This window comes from Planococcus citri, chromosome 2 (assembly GCF_950023065.1).
Source record: "Planococcus citri chromosome 2, ihPlaCitr1.1, whole genome shotgun sequence".
NCBI classification, from domain to species: Eukaryota; Metazoa; Arthropoda; class Insecta; order Hemiptera; family Pseudococcidae; genus Planococcus; species Planococcus citri.
Window position 1 is genome coordinate 32068596 of NC_088678.1, and position 17621 is coordinate 32086216.

At 32.1% G+C, this 17621-nt stretch overlaps 1 protein-coding gene and 1 long non-coding RNA gene across 6 annotated transcripts in view; both read right to left on the reverse strand.

Annotated features, from left to right (window-relative positions):
* Positions 1-429: 429 nt before the first annotated feature.
* Positions 430-17621, reverse strand: part of kmr (kramer) — a 283370-nt gene continuing 266178 nt past the window's right edge. For 3 of the 5 annotated variants that reach the window (XM_065349678.1, XM_065349679.1, XM_065349680.1), the window contains 13 exons: positions 16337-16486; positions 10580-10672; positions 10142-10351; positions 6544-6624; positions 6159-6308; positions 5606-6047; positions 4699-4845; positions 3754-3923; positions 3479-3667; positions 2731-3006; positions 2145-2433; positions 1935-2069; positions 430-936 (listed from right to left, as the gene is read on the reverse strand). In XM_065349678.1, coding sequence (XP_065205750.1) covers positions 818-936; positions 1935-2069; positions 2145-2433; positions 2731-3006; positions 3479-3667; positions 3754-3923; positions 4699-4845; positions 5606-6047; positions 6159-6308; positions 6544-6624; positions 10142-10351; positions 10580-10672; positions 16337-16486 — 2451 coding nt within the window. In that variant the 3' untranslated portion in view covers positions 430-817. Of the gene's footprint in view, positions 937-1563; positions 1621-1934; positions 2070-2144; positions 2434-2730; positions 3007-3478; positions 3668-3753; positions 3924-4698; positions 4846-5605; positions 6048-6158; positions 6309-6543; positions 6625-10141; positions 10352-10579; positions 10673-16336; positions 16487-17621 lie in introns of all 5 variants that reach the window. The other 2 variants (XM_065349681.1, XM_065349682.1) reach the window with 2 other exon arrangements.
* Positions 7516-10129, reverse strand: LOC135835431 (uncharacterized). The gene is made up of 2 exons (XR_010556887.1): positions 8200-10129; positions 7516-8126 (listed from the first exon to the last, which is right to left on the reverse strand). It is a non-coding gene; the product is annotated as an uncharacterized LOC135835431 (long non-coding RNA).

Here is a 17621-nt window from a genome sequence, read left to right on the forward strand (position 1 = left end):
CCGATAAAACTGAAACTGAACTGAACTGAACTGAACTGATAAAAGAATGAAAGACGACACAGACAGAGACAGGCGCCAGCAAGGTCGAAGAAGAAGAAAAGGCGAAGCACTGAAGCAGAACTTTTCGTGACGTCACTTGAGGACAGATAAGGAATCAGGAACACTTTATCAGTTATCATCAAGTTTTTTTAAAAATAAGTATCTGTTCTTTCGTGTAATGTAGACTTGAATTAACTTGAATGAATGTCGACTCAAGGGACTCATCCTTTTCGACTTTCGTCGATTTCGATACATAAACAAGAAGTTTCAATCGAAATAGTAAACTGATCTTAATTTGGTTTTGGTTTGTAAATGAAAAATCACTACAGCCATTGGACTGGGCACTGACTTATTACCTAACTTGTATTAATTAAAAAACACCCACAGAACTGATACGTAATGATAATATATTTTGAAAGATATTAACAACATTAAAACTATAAAATATCCATCATCGTGATTCAACTATACATACAAAATGATAAAAACGAAACAATAACAACCGTTACTTATAATTAAAACGTAATCCAGTACAGTTTATAAAATAAATAAACACAACCAAGAGATGAAATGCTTAAATTACGTTCTTATGGCTTGATAATTATTATCAACAAGTTTTTTGTTTTTAAAAATAAAACTCGAATTATAACTAAAATACGAAAATGAGAGAAAAAAATTGAATAAATAAAACTCGTAGAATATACAATAACAATAAATAAAGCCTAAATAAGTCGAGAATATCGTAAAGTTCAAATTTGAAAAAAAAATGCAACGATTTCTACGAAAAATAATTTACTCTCTGTTGATACAATGGAAGAGGAACTGGAGGAGAGTCTCTATCTTCATCGTCTTTTTCTGAACTGGTAACATTTAATGCAAGGTCGGACAGTGCTTTTACTAAACAAAACAAAATGATTTATTATTCTACTTGAACGAACATAAATCATCTAGTTTGAAAAAAGAAAAGAAATAAAAAAAAAGAACGAGTATCGATGAAAATGTCATGTTTTTCGATTTGTAGGTACATTGTACGCTTTTTTTGTTCTTTATTTTTTCTCGCGTCGACGTAATTAAATAACTGAGTTAAAACAATACGGTTTTATAATGTTGACAAAGAGAACAAATTTATCGGTAACATTTTCTTTTAAATACCAATTTATTTTATTTAGTTTTTTCCAAAGACAAAGAAAAATAATTCGTTCGATTTCGACATCAACCGTAAAATAAAATTACGTTATCTTTGAACAAAGTAGGTATTTGTAGCTCTTATTTCAAAATCTAACCAACACCAAAATTCAACTAAAAAGAAGGTACAAAAAAAAATGAATAAATAAATATCGTCTCACCATAATAAATCTAAAAGAGCATGGAAAAAACTGCCTATTAAAATACTTACTCTACTTCTATTTATTTTTTTTAAATTAGAAGGAAGAGGTAAGGAGAGGTACAAAAGATCGAAAAACACAACATACAAAGCTTTAGAAATTACACACAACGCACAAATAAAAACACAAGCGAACAAACCTGAAGCATAACTATGTAATTACGATGAATGTCAATGAGAATTTGGTGAACTGGCTCCTACGAACATTTAAATCAGTATAAGAGAAAAAACATACAGAAAAAAAGCGAAAAGAGTTAAAGGTATTTATATAGGTAGTTGAGCATACAACAAGAATAAGAATGCAATTTCGGGTAAGTTCAAAATGATCAAACAATTATCAGCAAACAAAAGCTATAATATTATGGAGTAAATTTTCACAACTCTGGATTTAGGATCAAGTCACACTATTTAACAGATAGATAGGTACCTAACTAAATATACTGTAAGAATAAAACTACGAAGGAGTAATATACGAGTAATAAATGTACAGATCACAGAATACGATTTATACCTGCAACTAATTTACTCCTTTCCATGACTTGCTGAGCTAATATTTGATTCAGCTGTAGAATATGCTCTCTTTGCCTTTTCTCTTCTTCCGATTTCCTTTTATTCGTTTGCGATCTATCATCCTCGTGTTCATTTTCTACGAATATAAATACTCAAATTAGAAACCACAGGAAAACGTAGAGAATTAAAATACTGTTAAAATTCAACTAACCATCGCCACCAGCCAACGCTGTAGATTCAGATAACATTTTCCTAATAGCTTCAGCTTTCTTGAACCTTTTATCCTGCTCCTCTGGAGACAATTCTGGTGTAGTTTCTGGCACATACCTTTCTGGAATGAGAATCTTGCCCGGAGTACCGATAACACTGTCGATGGTCTCGGCATTATACTTGATTGGATCAGTTCTGGATAATGTCGATCGTACCACATCCGGCGTTCCATTCAGTCTGGGTCGAAGTGCTCGTTCCATATCGACATCATCTCTAGCTCTGGCATTACCCTTTAAAGTAACGAAAAATTTCTTCATATTAAAAACACACATTAATCCACGTCGAAAGCTCGTAATATACTGTTAGGCTAGACATTTTAAAAACAATCACAAGGTTGTGAAACACAAGACGCCATATGGAGCTTTTTTAGTATTGTGGTTTAGTTCAAGATCAACAAATAACAATATCACAATACGAATCAACCGTGAGATTGAAAAAAAAACTCCAACTCCACAATACAGTGATTTCCATTCATTTTAGAATCATTCATTGATATGTAGGTCTAGGCATTTTTTTGAGATACTTACACTATACGTGTCCATTGGTAATATCGGTTTACTACTAGACACCGTATGATGTCTCCGTTTTTCTTTAGGTACAAGTCTTCGATTACATTCTCCATTCTTATTACTCTTCATAACCATCTCTTGCACAATCTGCTTTGCAGCTTCGCTTTGGTAAACCGGCGATAGTTGCGGAGAATCTGGACGGTTTTCGCAGTCGCCGGCACTAGCACCGTCTTCACCTCTTTGGCACTTTGTTCTATAAAGATCTACACCCTCTGCGCTTTCTTTACTGTCATCCTGTAACAAAATTCAAATCGTTTGGTCACTATATGGCTTATTATTCTAAAATATCTACTTAAGTATACCAATTAATCGTTTTCTTCCCTCTTTAGAAGTACTACCAAGCTGAAAAAAGTTTCACCGCGAAAAAATGTTCCATAAATTAAAAACTTTCGAAACATTAGCTCAGAAGCTAGCGAGCGAGGTAAAAACACCTTTTCGAGAAAAAAAATCTTGCCACAGTTTTAATTATTTTTAACATTTTTAACAAAAAAAAAAAAAAAACTGAAAGTTTTCAAACATTTTAATTAAGCTGATATGAGAGCAAAATATAGATTTTTTTTCATCTTTCATGCCAGTTTTTTTTTTTTTTTTTTTTTTTTTAATAAAAAATTACATTGGAAAATTATAGGAAAATTTTCATCTTTATTAATTTTTGGTCTATAAAAACATTAACGTTTGAAGGAGCAAAATTATATTTTCTATTTACCGTTTTATTTTTGTTCAGTATGTTTCGAAGCACAGCTATACTATCCGATCGAGGAGGCGGTGGTAGGGGTTCTTTGCTTTGCTTATAATGGCTGCTGTAGTCGGACGATGAAATATATGAGTGCTTTTTCAATATATCATCATCGTTTGTTTCGTCTCTTTCGCGTTCTTCGTCCATGAGCGTCGTTTGCTGAAAAAATTCCTAATTGTTAATAACTGAAGAAAATGAATTTGAAAAAAAAAAATAAGAATCATTATTCATCAATCTCAAAGTACCTCAAAATCTGCACTTGACTCTTCTGGTATGGAAGAACGTTTGGTACCTGAAGAAGTAATAGGTATGCCAATATTACCACTACGATCTCTGTCTCTTTGCCTCCTTTCTGATTCTCTTTTAACAATCCGTACGGTTTTTATTTCTTGCGGTTTTTCTCTCGGTAATATACCTGAAAAAAAACATATTATATATTATAATCCAAATCTACATAAAATGACTGACAATGTCGCTACATAAGGGAGAAAATTTTGATAGACAGTTCATCAAACATTTTTCCATCGCGTTCTGTTCTCTTTTTTTTTTTTTTTTTTTTTACTGAGGTAAAATTACAGCTTATATAACATCTCGTGAAACCTTTTCAAAGGTAAAAATCCTCGCCTCGGGTGACTTTCAAAACAGCTTGATATCTCGCTCGATAATTTTTCTTCGTTTTATAAAACGAAGGAAATCCCGTATACCTACCTTGCAGCTCGCAAGTCTAGGTACCCACGACTTATTTAACTAATCATCTCGCGGTGACATTTCGTGTACCGAAGAAAATATGATTAATGAGGCAAAAAGGTTATTTATTAAAGACGACCGACCGGTATGTACAGTGTAGCGTAAAGGTAACCTTCCACGGGTCTAAACTGGACGTAATTTTTGCACCTCGCCGTACAAAAATTCCATGTAAATTTTCAAAACGCTCAAATTCGGCCCACTACTGACTGAATAATTAATCGAGCGAATATACAGCTACCCACGTCAAAAGTGTAGGTACCTAACCCATATATTGGGTAATGGGTACAGTTTGCTTCTTTTTTAACAAACAACGCCGCATATTTTTTTTATTGAAAAAGTTTTCCGGATGATATGAAACTTTCCATGGGCGAAGATCGCGTTCGATGATATTACAATATAGGTACTCGTATCGTAAAGACGATGCAGTGAATTCAATTACTTACCGTAGAATCTTTTCATTTTGTCGTCAGACTCGCTGATATCCATCGGTTTACAATATTGTAACTCGCACGAGTACATAGAAGCCGAAGAAGAATCACTGGGTGGGCATCTTTTACGGTAATCTAAGGTGGAACACGAATAATCTGGCGCTGGAAAATTAAAGAAAATATTAACTTTCTGGGAAGGTGAAATACTAACAAGGGAAAGGGAATTAAAATATCTCAACTGACAGAAATATTTTTGAACCAGACAAAGCTACATAAATCGAAAGAGCATGTGAAAATTCATCACCAGCTAAAATTTCATGTACTGAATGCATTTTTTGATTTTTGGTGAACTTTTGAGAATCAAATTTGGGCTAAAAATAGAGAAAAATCAAAATCTTACTAAATTGATGCAGAAAGCTGAAATTTTGTAGATCTTCCAAATCGATTGGAAGCAGTTTCAACCCATTTTGAACACTATACTGGAGCCTCCAGCAGATTTTTGAAAATTTACCCAAATGGGTTGGAAAGTTAAAATTTGAAATCAACGTATAAAGTAAATTTCAGTTTTCTAACTTCAATGAGTTGAATTTTGAGGAAATTTCAATTTTTAAAAATCTGCTGGAGGCTCCAGAACGCTCACAACGGTTTGAAACAGTTTCCAATCGATTCAGAGAGTCAAAAAGACTCAAAATTTGATTTTAAAAAGTTCGCCAAAAATCAAAAAATGCACTTTAAGACCTGAAATTTTTGGTTGGTGATGTATTTTGCATGCTTTTTCTTTAAAATAATTTTTTAGAATAATTTTGAACTTCCAATAGTAAATTTTCGTGAGATTTGGGACTTTAAAGTGCTTACTTTCGAAACACTTCAGACATTCTGTAAATTACACTTCTAAATGCATAAATTTTGGGTAGGCACTTACAATTTTTCTTATCGTCAGCATTTATATACATCGGTACAGACATCTGCGACACGTTGGGTGATACGGTAGTCGACGATCTATCTACAGCTAAATCCTGTACAATATCGTTATCTAAATCAGTCTCAATCCATCCACTGGTAGCTCGCTTTTTCGCCGGTACTGGTCCAGCTCCAGCAATACCCGTCGGACTGGGTCTAATTTGTTGGCACAATGTTTTTGATTTTTCAGTCAGCTGTCGAACTTGAGCGCTAAGTTCATTACGTTGACGTTGCAAATCTCCAACCAGCATTTGTACTCTTCTCAGTTCACTTTCCAAAGCAGCGACTGTAGGAGCACCGATCATGTTATCTTGCGATGGTCTCTGATTCCATTGCAATTTCTGCCTTAATACTACTAATTCCGCTTCTAATCTCGCATTAGCCGTAACAGTTTCTTCGAGTTTCTATAACGCAAAAAAGCACAGAAATCCGACACGAGTTAAATTAACGTCATTTGTACAAATATCGCAGACTAGACGATTAAATCGTCGGTGAAATTAGTTAGCTGTACGTACCTTGGAGTTTCTAGCTAAAACCGATCGAACGTGGCTTAATTCACGTTCCAATAGCATCTGCTGTCTTCGATATCTTTCCATTTCCGAAGGATTACCCCGAGTTCCTTGAATTTTATACTTCAACCCTCCTAAAGCGTTTTCCAATAAATCCTGTAAACAAAACACACGCGCGTTTTACAACATCGGAAATTTTAATTTTTTTTTACACGTCGAATGGGAAAAAAATCTGACAAGCATTAAAATTATTCCCTTTTTTCCCACGAGCTATTTAAAAAAAAAGCACGAATATCGTGTAGCACACGACATAGCATAGGTACTACCTATAATTATTAGTAATCCTTTTTACGATCCGATTAATTATTAAAAATAATCTACGAATAACCACCTTATCTTGTTTTAAACTTTGTAAAGTGCTCGACTCGTGTTGTAATTCTCTGTCTAACTTGTAAAGTTCTTCAACTTTAGCCTGTAACAATTAAATATAAATTACACATTAAAATATAAACTAGCTCGCAAATGAAACTTTTTAACAAAACAGTATCCTATATATAGAAGTATACAGCAGCAAAGAGACGAGCCATATCGACTTCGTCAGAGCTTTTTCGACAAAATTATACCATCTCGTATTAATAATTTATTCGTGCTGTATCTTTCGCAACGTAGAGGTTTCTTTTTTGTCTCTGAAAGTTTTATACTCTGACGTAATTAATTATTTACTGACGTAGTTCGGAATTACGATGAAATACCAGTAGTAGGTGTATAAAACTCGGGGTTTCATCCCCCTGGGCTGCTTCGCGGACCCAACCACCGGCTCGCACCCTGATCACATGATCTAATCAATTTTTTGCTATATAGTTCACACCATTTTAAGGAGCATGAAATTTTGAACATTTCCCTCGCTTACATTACCCATCTAGAATTTGTAGTTTTTGAGATAATTCAAATCGAAATTTTGAACCGAAATTCTAGATTCAAAATAGCTCAAAAAGTACCTAAGAACCCTAAAGGAGTAACATAAGTGAGGGAAATGTTCAAAATTTAATGCTTTTTAAAATGAAACATAATAGCTATCTCTAGATGCCATAGATTGGGCTCAGGATTTTTTTCCAATTTTTCAGGTACCTATTTTTTTTTTTTTTTTTTTTTTTGCAGCTTTATAGGATAGAGATACCTACCGGATTCTAATCCACATTCATTTTCTTCGGATTTTTAACCGAATTTATTTTGTATTTTACCTAGGTATAGAAGTATATCTATTCAATAACCAATAAAAACAATTTCAGGATCCTACTTTTCACTTTTTTCAAATCATTTTTGGTAAGTAAGGGTGATTTTTGTAAAAAAAATTCAACGAAGATGCAACACAAATATTTCTTTTGCTCTTTTTTTAGTACCTAACAATAAATTGTTGTTTAAATTGAGTTACATGATATACTTATTATTTCATTCTGAGGATTCCCCACAAATACCAAAATCAAAAGTTGTAGGTATGTAAGTAACAAAAATAACTGTTTTAAAAAACTTGATAATTATGCCAACATAACAAGGTAATTATTTACAATTCAAAAAATCAAATCTAGAAAGAACTAAACATCTTAAATCACTTTCATTATATTAGAAATTATTTTGATTTAGGAGTGTGGCAGTTCGGGGTAATGTTAAAAGAGATACTAATAACTAAAGTGTAATTACAGTGTTTTGATCCTTAGGACTTTTCATTAATTTCAAATTTTGTCGGATACTGTTTTCTTGTAGTACTTCAGGTAGTGAGACATCACCAAGCCCTGCTCGATCATTGCTTTCCTGGCATATTATTTGTTGAACATTCTTGGCAAACACTCGTAGATTTATACATCTAATCCTGCCTTAATACCTGCTTCAAGTTACCTTTAAATTCGTCTCTTTTTTCAACATTTTAAAATAATTTCATTTGAAAATTCTTCAAAAACATCCATTTCCTAAAGATACCTACAAAAGCAATAAAGCATTTGTAATCAGGTATTGAAATGAATTCGTAATTCAGATTAACAAAGAAAATTACCTCTTGCACTTGCTGTTCAGTAGGTATCAGTAAGAGATTTAGGTACTCGTACCTTATCTTCATTAGGTAAAAAAAAACTCGCGCTGTTCTTTACATGATAAAATAAAGAGATATAAAATAACAAGTTTAATAGCAATTGTAATCATTTTGCACACTTTCAAAGATTTAAAAGGATGTTAGTATTATATAAGTCTGACTACACTCACATAAGCAGGTAATGTCAATATTGAATGTCCAGAAATATTCAATCAATAGATCAAATTTATTAATCTAATAATCTTCTTTCAAGTTATCTTTTTAATTAGTATTTTTTCATCTCAAATACCTCCTATAATACATATTAATTTTTCTAGTTAAATCGGTACATAGTAATCTCTGAACATGATAAAGTACCTACACATATTCGTGTACTAAATCAAAAATTAATATCAAAACTGAATGAATAGGTAGTTCATTCACAAAAGTCTGGGTTACCAAGGTTGAAAAATGTGAAAATACAGGCGTTGAATTATTGTAAGTACTAAATATTGAGCATCAATGTCGTTGAAATCAATTCTTTATAATGAACAGACAAAACTTTTAATTTTAATCAGTTGTTGAAGGGATAAATTAAAAATGAGGTGAATTCGGTAAGGAAACTGAAATTGTTTCTATTGGTTATTGAATAGATAAATACAAGATGAATTCAGTTAAAAATCCAAAGAAAATTAATACCTAGATACCTAACAACATCACTCAAATGCTTCTACAAGGTGTGTAACATTTTCGGGTCATCGTGTACATATTTAAAGGGTTGAAAGGTAACGAGCTTGTATCACCTACAGGTGTCAGATGTGCACTTTTCAAATAGGTAGCTACCTTTTTGTATAGGTACTTGAAATATGATTTTGTGAGGGAAATCAATAATAGCATGGAACTTGTGTATTTCTTCGTTAATTAGTAAACAATTTGGACATTTTTTTTTTCGTTGATAGAAAGATTTTATTTTGGACACACATTGGAAAAAATTAAAATACGAAGGTCAAGGTGAGTTTAATTTTTAAATTAAAACACTTGACAGATTCCTTCCTCATTTGAGTCGTTTCTATTCAATTTTTCTTGAGTCTAAAGTTAAAATTGGAATTTTTTGCATCTGAAAAAAGTTTGAGAAATAAAGGGTATTTAAAGAGGCTAAAATTTCCATTTTTCTTTTTTTTTCAATGAGACAAACTTCAAATTTTTATGGAGGCTTCTTTTTGAATAGGAACATTTTTTAGTTTCCTCACATTAAAAATTGCAAAGGAGCAAAAATCTGGTCGATCTCGGAGTAAAAATGTTAAAAAGTTTCTTTTATTATTGTTCATACAAAATACTTAGTTGAAGAAAAATTCCAAAGCCATTTTTTGAGTAGTTTCATAAATTAAAAAGAAAAAAAAGTTTTTAGAAATTAAAAAAAAATTAATAGGTAAGAAATTCTAAAAAAAAAAAAAAGACTTCTGTCATATATTTTAGATTTGGCATTGATTGGATTTGAAACGAAAGGAATTAATAAAATTATAATTCAAGATCGAAATAGTGAGTTTTTAAAAGAATATAAAATGATTCGACCTTCTATTCCAAAAATGATGTGGGGGGAGGAAATTTTAATCAGAGCCGAAAATAACTGACAACATCACGTGACATATTGTTTGTTAGGTTTTTGGGGCTGCTGATCGTGAGCCTGACAATCATTCATCTTAGTTTTTCAATCTGGCCCTTGGAACCTTTACCATAAATACCCTAATTTGGTCTTCAATATGAAAAAAATGATTCCATCGCTTATTAGATTTTTTGGGTGCTCAGTCCGAAAATCTAATCAGTTTTTCTATCTATAACCCTCCCAGATTGAGATAAACCCAAAAACAACCCACCTCAGTTGTACTAATGATAATCATATCAAATAAAAAACCAATAAAATCGTCACCTGTAACTGATTATGATCCGGACTAATTCTCTCCCACTCCTTGCGTTCTTCAGCCAACATCCTACGCTCTTGTATCCGATGATTGAACTCTAGCTTATCCCTCAACGGCGCACCGGTAACGTTACCTTGGGTGGGAGCTCCTGCTCTATACAGCGACCCCAACTTCACCATGTTATCCACCAAATTCACCAACGGTTTACCTTTTTCGTACTAATCAAACAGAAGAAAAACAAAATTAAATTTCCAGTAACAGTAACACCGAACACGCTAGTAAATAATTCAAAAAAAAAAAACTCGATTCTACGACCAAAAAATACACACAAAAAAACACCCATTTAGCCGTGAAAAATAAACATAGGTAAATTATTTTCCAAAAATACCCCGGTATCGGCATCAAATAGCGAATAAAAAGCGAACAAATACCATCGATCGGCTCACCTGTTTTTCCAACTCGACCAAACGTTTTTTCAGTTCTTCTAGTTTGGGTAAATGTTCCATTTTTTTCGGCGTTTCTAATTCTGTTAATCTAGCCTGTAAATGAAACAGAAAGCAAAAAGCTCTATGTAGGTACTTTCCACATTATACACACGACACGATCGTCAAACACATAACATAACCGAATGACGCGCCAAGCTAAAAAATTTTCCAGAAAATAGTGTTGCGTGATATTTCAATTTCATTTTTTATTTATTATTTTTTTCTCTTTTTTTTGTTGTTTTGTAAACGAAGCTAGGTGTACGAAAATCATCGACACGAATACCTTTCAACTTTTACCTGCATTGTACAAAATTTCTCACACCCTGGTTAATAAATGCTCACCTATCAGATTTATCAAGAGGGGGGAAGGAAAGGGATTGGAAACAGAGGTGAAGGTACCTGCTAGTTGTTTGTTCGAAATAACAGAAGTCAAAAGGTGATATCGTTCCCTCGAAATTCATTTGAGTCACAGTAGCTAAGTATGCAGATTGGCAGTCTAAACAAGTATTGAAATCAAAATCATCTTGCCTTAAAATTTATTATGAGATGCCAAGGTTGATTTTATGAAATTTGGAATCTTGCTCTCCTCCGTTTCAAGAGTCTAATTTGTTTTGTTTTTTCCTCCAGTTAAAACCGCACAATTATTTATTATTATTTTTTCTACGCATCGTTTCAAACATTAGTGCACATTTGTTTGAAATTATAATCAACGTACCTATTTAACCTGCCATCGAAAACAATTGAAATAACTTAAATAGGTAAATACCTAGTTGTAAATACTTGAAGACGTTACCAAATGACGAGAGAACATATTCTATGAGAAAACATACGACTCACGGTAATAATAATCGTACACATAAGAAAAATATTATACACCCGAATATATAATACATATAACCATGTCAGAGAGGTCTCATAAATGTATTATATACTATAGTGAAATTACATAATCGTCAGTTTGGTGAAACATTTGTTCCACATAAGTCTCTATTGTTATGGCGCGTATTAAATTACAACTATATACCAAGAAGAAGAACAAAAAAACGCAAGTTTCACAATGTACGAGTAGTAAAAATCCTATAGACATTTTTTCCCTTTAATTTTATTACCAACGAATTGAAAGTTGAGAATTTATTAGCTTTACGAAGGAATAAAATTTACCAACTTTTATTCGGATAATAAAACGATTTTTTCAAAGCTGAGTCTTGAGTTTTTCCTAGAACGTGGTACAACGACGCGATAATTTACAAAGATCATGCGAATTTTTCTACTAGATTTAATATATGACCTGAAAAAAAAAATGGAATTTTAAAGTTCAATCGAATGAACTCTACAGAGGGGAAAAAATATTCAGTATGCTGCTGCGAGGCAAATCCTTAATAAGTGGAGAAAATTTTTTTTTCAGCGCAGAAAATGATAACGAGTGTTTTTTTTTACTGGCGCAGTGTTTTAATGCGGAGAAATGTAATCAGTTTAAATTTTCTCCTCAGCTCTCGGTGTTTATAATATACATTTGAAAATATTCTAGGACTTCATTAACGTAATGTAGTGTAAGACTTTCATCCTTGTGATATAGCCGGGTGCCTAGACCTAGCGACGTTAAAGAATTCTACTTGAATGTTGAACTTGTGTAGCGCACTTGCTAAAAGTTTTTTCAAAGTGGTACTTGAAAAAATCTCGGTGATTTTCATTTTTATACTTGCTTAACATAACTTTGCTTTTATCTATTAAAAGGTTGCGGTTATTTGGTAGTTTTTTTCTCCTTTGGTTTTAATGTTCGTTTGCTTTTTTTTTACGATTAATAGTGTTAAAAGAGTGAAGAGATGAGAATGGGTGTGAAGTTGGATGATATTATTGAGAATTATATTATTATGGTATGGTATGGACAAGTATAAGATGGGATTAGAGGGTTAATAGCTTGGATATTATATTTTTTTAAGCACATACCGGAGGATTCGTAGAAGAGATCGTTCGTATACAAATCCAGACATACCTATCAAAAATCCAAAGGTCCCACAATAATAATTTTCGGAAAATATTCGACGAAAAGTGAGAAAAATACTCAAACTCCTCATTCGAAAGGCACAAAATTTACAAAACAACAGCTTTAAAAATTTTTAAATATCAGATTCTTTCGGATATTAGATGAGATCGCAACTCTAAAAACGATTTCTTTAGCTTTATTCTCATTACTGGAACAGCTATTTTTAAAATCTACAAAAATTATTTTGAAGGAATGTTAGGAAATGAAATTATTAAAAACTAACATGTTCTGATTTTTTTCCAGCCGGCCCCTTTCTGGTTCGTTTGGAATCCAATTAGACTTTTTTCTGGCCTGAGCAGTGAGCACTTCGAAATAAATTTTTTGACTTTGAGACCGCATATTTTCGGACCAAACATTGAAAATTTACCAAAAAATGGAGATAAAAATCTACCTTACTCTTCAAGGAAAGTTTTAAATCGTGGATATGTTTTATGCTTCAAACTTGAAATGGAACATTACTCCATAGGATTTTCCCAAGTTTTAAAAATTCTGACAAGGTATCAGAATGTCAGAAAGTGATTTTTGAAAGTTTGGCATAATTTTAGTGCTTCATAAATTTTTTTCCAGACAGATGTGAGATTTAAAAGTTCATTCCAATGTTACTAAAAATTTCAATAATATCAATGTGATTTTTTCCAAGTTTTTTCAATTCATTTTTTCAAAGATTTTACAGGTCTGACAATATATTAGAAATTTTAAACGATTTTTTCCAAGTTTTCAAAAATCAGGGTCTAAAAATTCATGCTTTAGACAGACCCCACACAAAAAAGCAAATCCATATTAAAATAATCTACGTAGGTATTGAAAAAAATACGACTTAGCAGCTCCAACTCTGCAATTTGTAGGTATACTTCAATCTCACAATCACTGCAATTTATTTGTTCATTTTTTGGGTCTAATTCTACCTGATTACTCAAATATGTACACAATAATCTTCTATCTTAAAATTTATTTGGGGGGGGGGGGTGATTTGAAATGTTTTTCAAAATATGACTTGGAAGCAAAAGTTTAAAAAAAAAATTGATCACTTTCACTTCATATTTTAGGACCCATTCAACATTTCAATAGGGAAAAAATACTCACTTTGGAAGTTTCCAAGTCTTTTGTTCAATACAATTTCTGATAGTAGGTAGCATTGAATTTTTAATCATTTTTAATATTATTTTTTTTGTCATTCGTGGCAATTTGAAAACAAGAAATTTAAAGATGTCTCCCAGTCAGATGATTTTTTTTTGTTTTTTTTCGTATATCAGCTGCATATATACCTATGTATGTACTCTCCACTTTTTATTTTTCATCTCAATCTTTTGCAGATTAAAAATTTTCATCTCTTTTTTACGCCCCTAATTCTTCAACACCTATTTAAAGGTACTTTCACTTTTGTTAAATGAGGACATTTTTTTAATTCTTTGTAAACATTTCCTTATACTTCTTCAATTGCTTTTTGCCATTTTTTGTTTGCTTATTAGTCCTCTTCCTCCAATTCTCTTGGATTCCAGCAAAATATCAAAATATTTGTTTTGTCAAATTAAATTATTTTTCTTTGTAGGTACTTTTCATTTAAAATATTTTTCCCTATTTTTTTTTTTTTTTTTTTTTCATTTTATTTTTCAATCATTAGAAAAATACTGAAAAAATCTGAAAAATTTTCAAAAAGAAAGCAAAGCTTAGTTTCCATCAACGAAAAAATTTAAAGATGATCTTTTAATATTGAAAGCTCTGGTAAGATTTCTAAATTTTAAAATGTTTCCCCCTGCTATTTGGAAATTACTTTTTTTTGAAAAGAAATTCATTTTCAGAATGTTTTAGTTCACTTGGAAAATCAAGAAGAAGTTTTAATTTGAAAATTAACTTTTTTAAAGAATTCCTGACAAATGAAATCCAATTCTTTCAATTATTTGGAGATCAACGGGGCGAACTCCGGGAACCTACTGTTACAGCATTCCTTGAAAAATCGAGGGAAGGGTCAGAAGTACTTAGTTTTTAGAAAATGGATCAAGAGAAATTATTATTGATACAGAAATTGATAATTTTTGAAATAAAAAAAAATCCCTCATTTGAAGCCAATTTCTTGGCGGCCAGGAGAAGGTTTTTCCAGAAAGTGAGATTATTTAGAGGATTGTAGATCAAATAGATATGTATTTTTGGAAGCTCTTGAAAATTCAGACAAATGCTAATTTTCAATTTTGAGGGTCTTATTTATGAGCTTGAAGAGGATATACCAAATTTTGCTTGAGAGGAGTAATAAGAGGCTAAGTAAATAAAAAATAGAATAACTTCATTTTTTTGATTCTTTCAACTGAGGAGAGGAGATTCCACAAAGTGAGAACTGCATTTTTCTTGGAGGCTAAAAGAAAGTTTTTTCAGAAAATAGGATAATTTAGAGGGGTTCAGGATTTTACACCCAATTGAGAAATGCTTGAAAATTTTAAAAATTACTCATTTTCAACTTCGTTTGCGTCTTACGTTCTACTTACAGATATCATGCAAGCTGATTCAAACTTCTAAAAATTTTAAAACAATTTTTTTCATTCCAATTTTTTTTCTTTTTTTGATTTTTTTAGGCACCAAATATTTTTTTTTTGGACGCAAAGAAAACTCAAAACATAAGTGAATAATATTTTCACGAAATTCAATACATACTTCTTTTTTTTTTTGGTTGGAGGGGGGAGGGAGTTGAGAGTTTGAAAAGTCGAGATTTCCAAAAAGAGTGTCTTCTAAAATTCACATAGGTGCATTGGATTTCACGAATAATTTTTTCCTCAACATTAAAACCAACTCCAACAACTTCAAATAAAGAATCACATTTTGATATTTATATTAACTCATACACATATGCCTCCTATTAGTACAGCCAAACTATACACACAGACGTACCTAATTTATTAGAAAAACCCCATCTAAAAATTTCCATACACTTGGCAAACATATTGCAATATAGCAGACGTAAAAGGTTACAGTGAACAGCAGGAAAGTCATCTGACAAAACAACATTTTCCATTAAATGCAACAACAGGAAAAAAATATAGGCAATTTCACACGACAAACGGTAACCTTTAATCGGCAATTTTTTACTCTTCGTAGCCTTTTTTCCCCCAGCAACAAATTCGTCGTTTGTGGAAAATTAACGGTTATAGTTTTACCCTCTTGCTAATCTCTAATAAGCGAGAACTTTTACCAAGTAAAAGCACGCGATTATATAGTACATGCTATTCGGAATGGCAAACATGTGCTCTTTTTTTATTTAATATCATTTCACCGGTCGATAACACACGTATGAGGAAAAGAAATAGAATTCCAATTGCTCGTATTCAATTTGTTTAACGATGCAGATACCTATTTCTCTTTTTTACTCTATCTCACTATCTCTCTCTCTTTACGTATGTATGTTTTTTTCACAAAACACTTGTGACTTTTGAAAAAGCGACATCAATGTGTGAGAATCACTATCGAATACCTCCGTTGATAAATTAAATTGCGAAAAATATTTACATTGTTGCAAATACTCGTAAGTATATCTAGGCGAAAGGTATATATGTGCATAAAGGAACCAGCAAGGTAGGTATAATGTGTTCAAAAAGGGATAAACCGCAACTAGCTTTAAGTAATAACCACCACCATCACAATCACCACCACCATGTGCGAATCTGTGCGTTAGGTACAATATAACGAACCTGAGATTCAATCTCTCTATGGCAATTTTCCATCGCTTTACACACGCTAGCGCTTTGTCTTCTTAATTGTATCAATAATAAAACTAACTCTTCGTGCGTACGGCCCAGTAATTCGCCGGCTGACACGTTTAAATTCCATGCGCAGTCCTTCTAAATTGTTACAAAATTTATCGTATAAATGTAAATACATAAGCAACGATTTTAATTAATGACCAACACTTGCACCAGATCTATTTGTAAATACTTCGAATAGGAACTTACTACCTGCCTACGTACTAAAGATACCTGAGAGAACAAGTCGACGAAGCCAGGAGCAGATTACAGAGTTGTTTTTTCTACTGCAGGGAGTTAATCCATTATTAAGACATTCTTTTTATATAAGAATCATCCGAGCCAATTTATCGAGTAAATTTTTAATTTGCGATTTTAATTTAGATAAATTACGTTTTGCCGGAGTCGGGTTACTTTTTATGACAAAGATTAATCAATTTTAACAACCTTTTAGCCTACTTCTTTGACGTAATACCCCAGCTGGATAAAAATTTGTCCTTTAATCTCAACAATAAAAATTTTTCAAATTAAAATGACTCTCATTTTTTTTCTTCTTCTTTTTTTGAAAAGAATTTTAGTCTTTTTTTAGATACCGAGTCGAGATAAATATAAACGCGTATCCGTTCATAATCCTTTTTCGCCGGAGAGAGAGAGAGTGAAAAAGGTACAAAATTCTTAACTGAGAATTTTCGGCTTAACATGGAAAAATAAACCATTGGCAAAAATTCACGTGTACGTGCTCATCGTACCGGAAACCTAAAGCCGCTGGAACGCGTGCTTTTTTTTCGGATTGTAAATATACTGAAAATACCTATCTTATTGGCCACTAGCCACGTTAAAAGGTATAAATTTCTGATTGAAATGCCATAAAGCTTTTATTAATCGATAAGTGCAGTCGTACAAGTGTCTTAGAAATCGGCTCGGGCTCGAGTTGCCAATCAAAATTCAAACAACGAAGTTCATAATATTAAACAACATTAAAATTTTTTTACGACCGAGTTTTCAAGTCTCGGTATTATCGGAAAATATTAATTTTCCCGTTACCCTTGAAATGACTCCCGCAATCCTTAAAGGAAAACTGCCCAATTTAAATTTAATTCTATTATCGGAGACATTTTTGATCGAGTTTGGTTTTAGAGTGTCCGGAAATGAAATTTATCGCCGAATTTAGCGTCAAATTTCTTAATAAAACCGACTATACCTAAGTATTTTGGGATGTGATGTGAATTTTTTC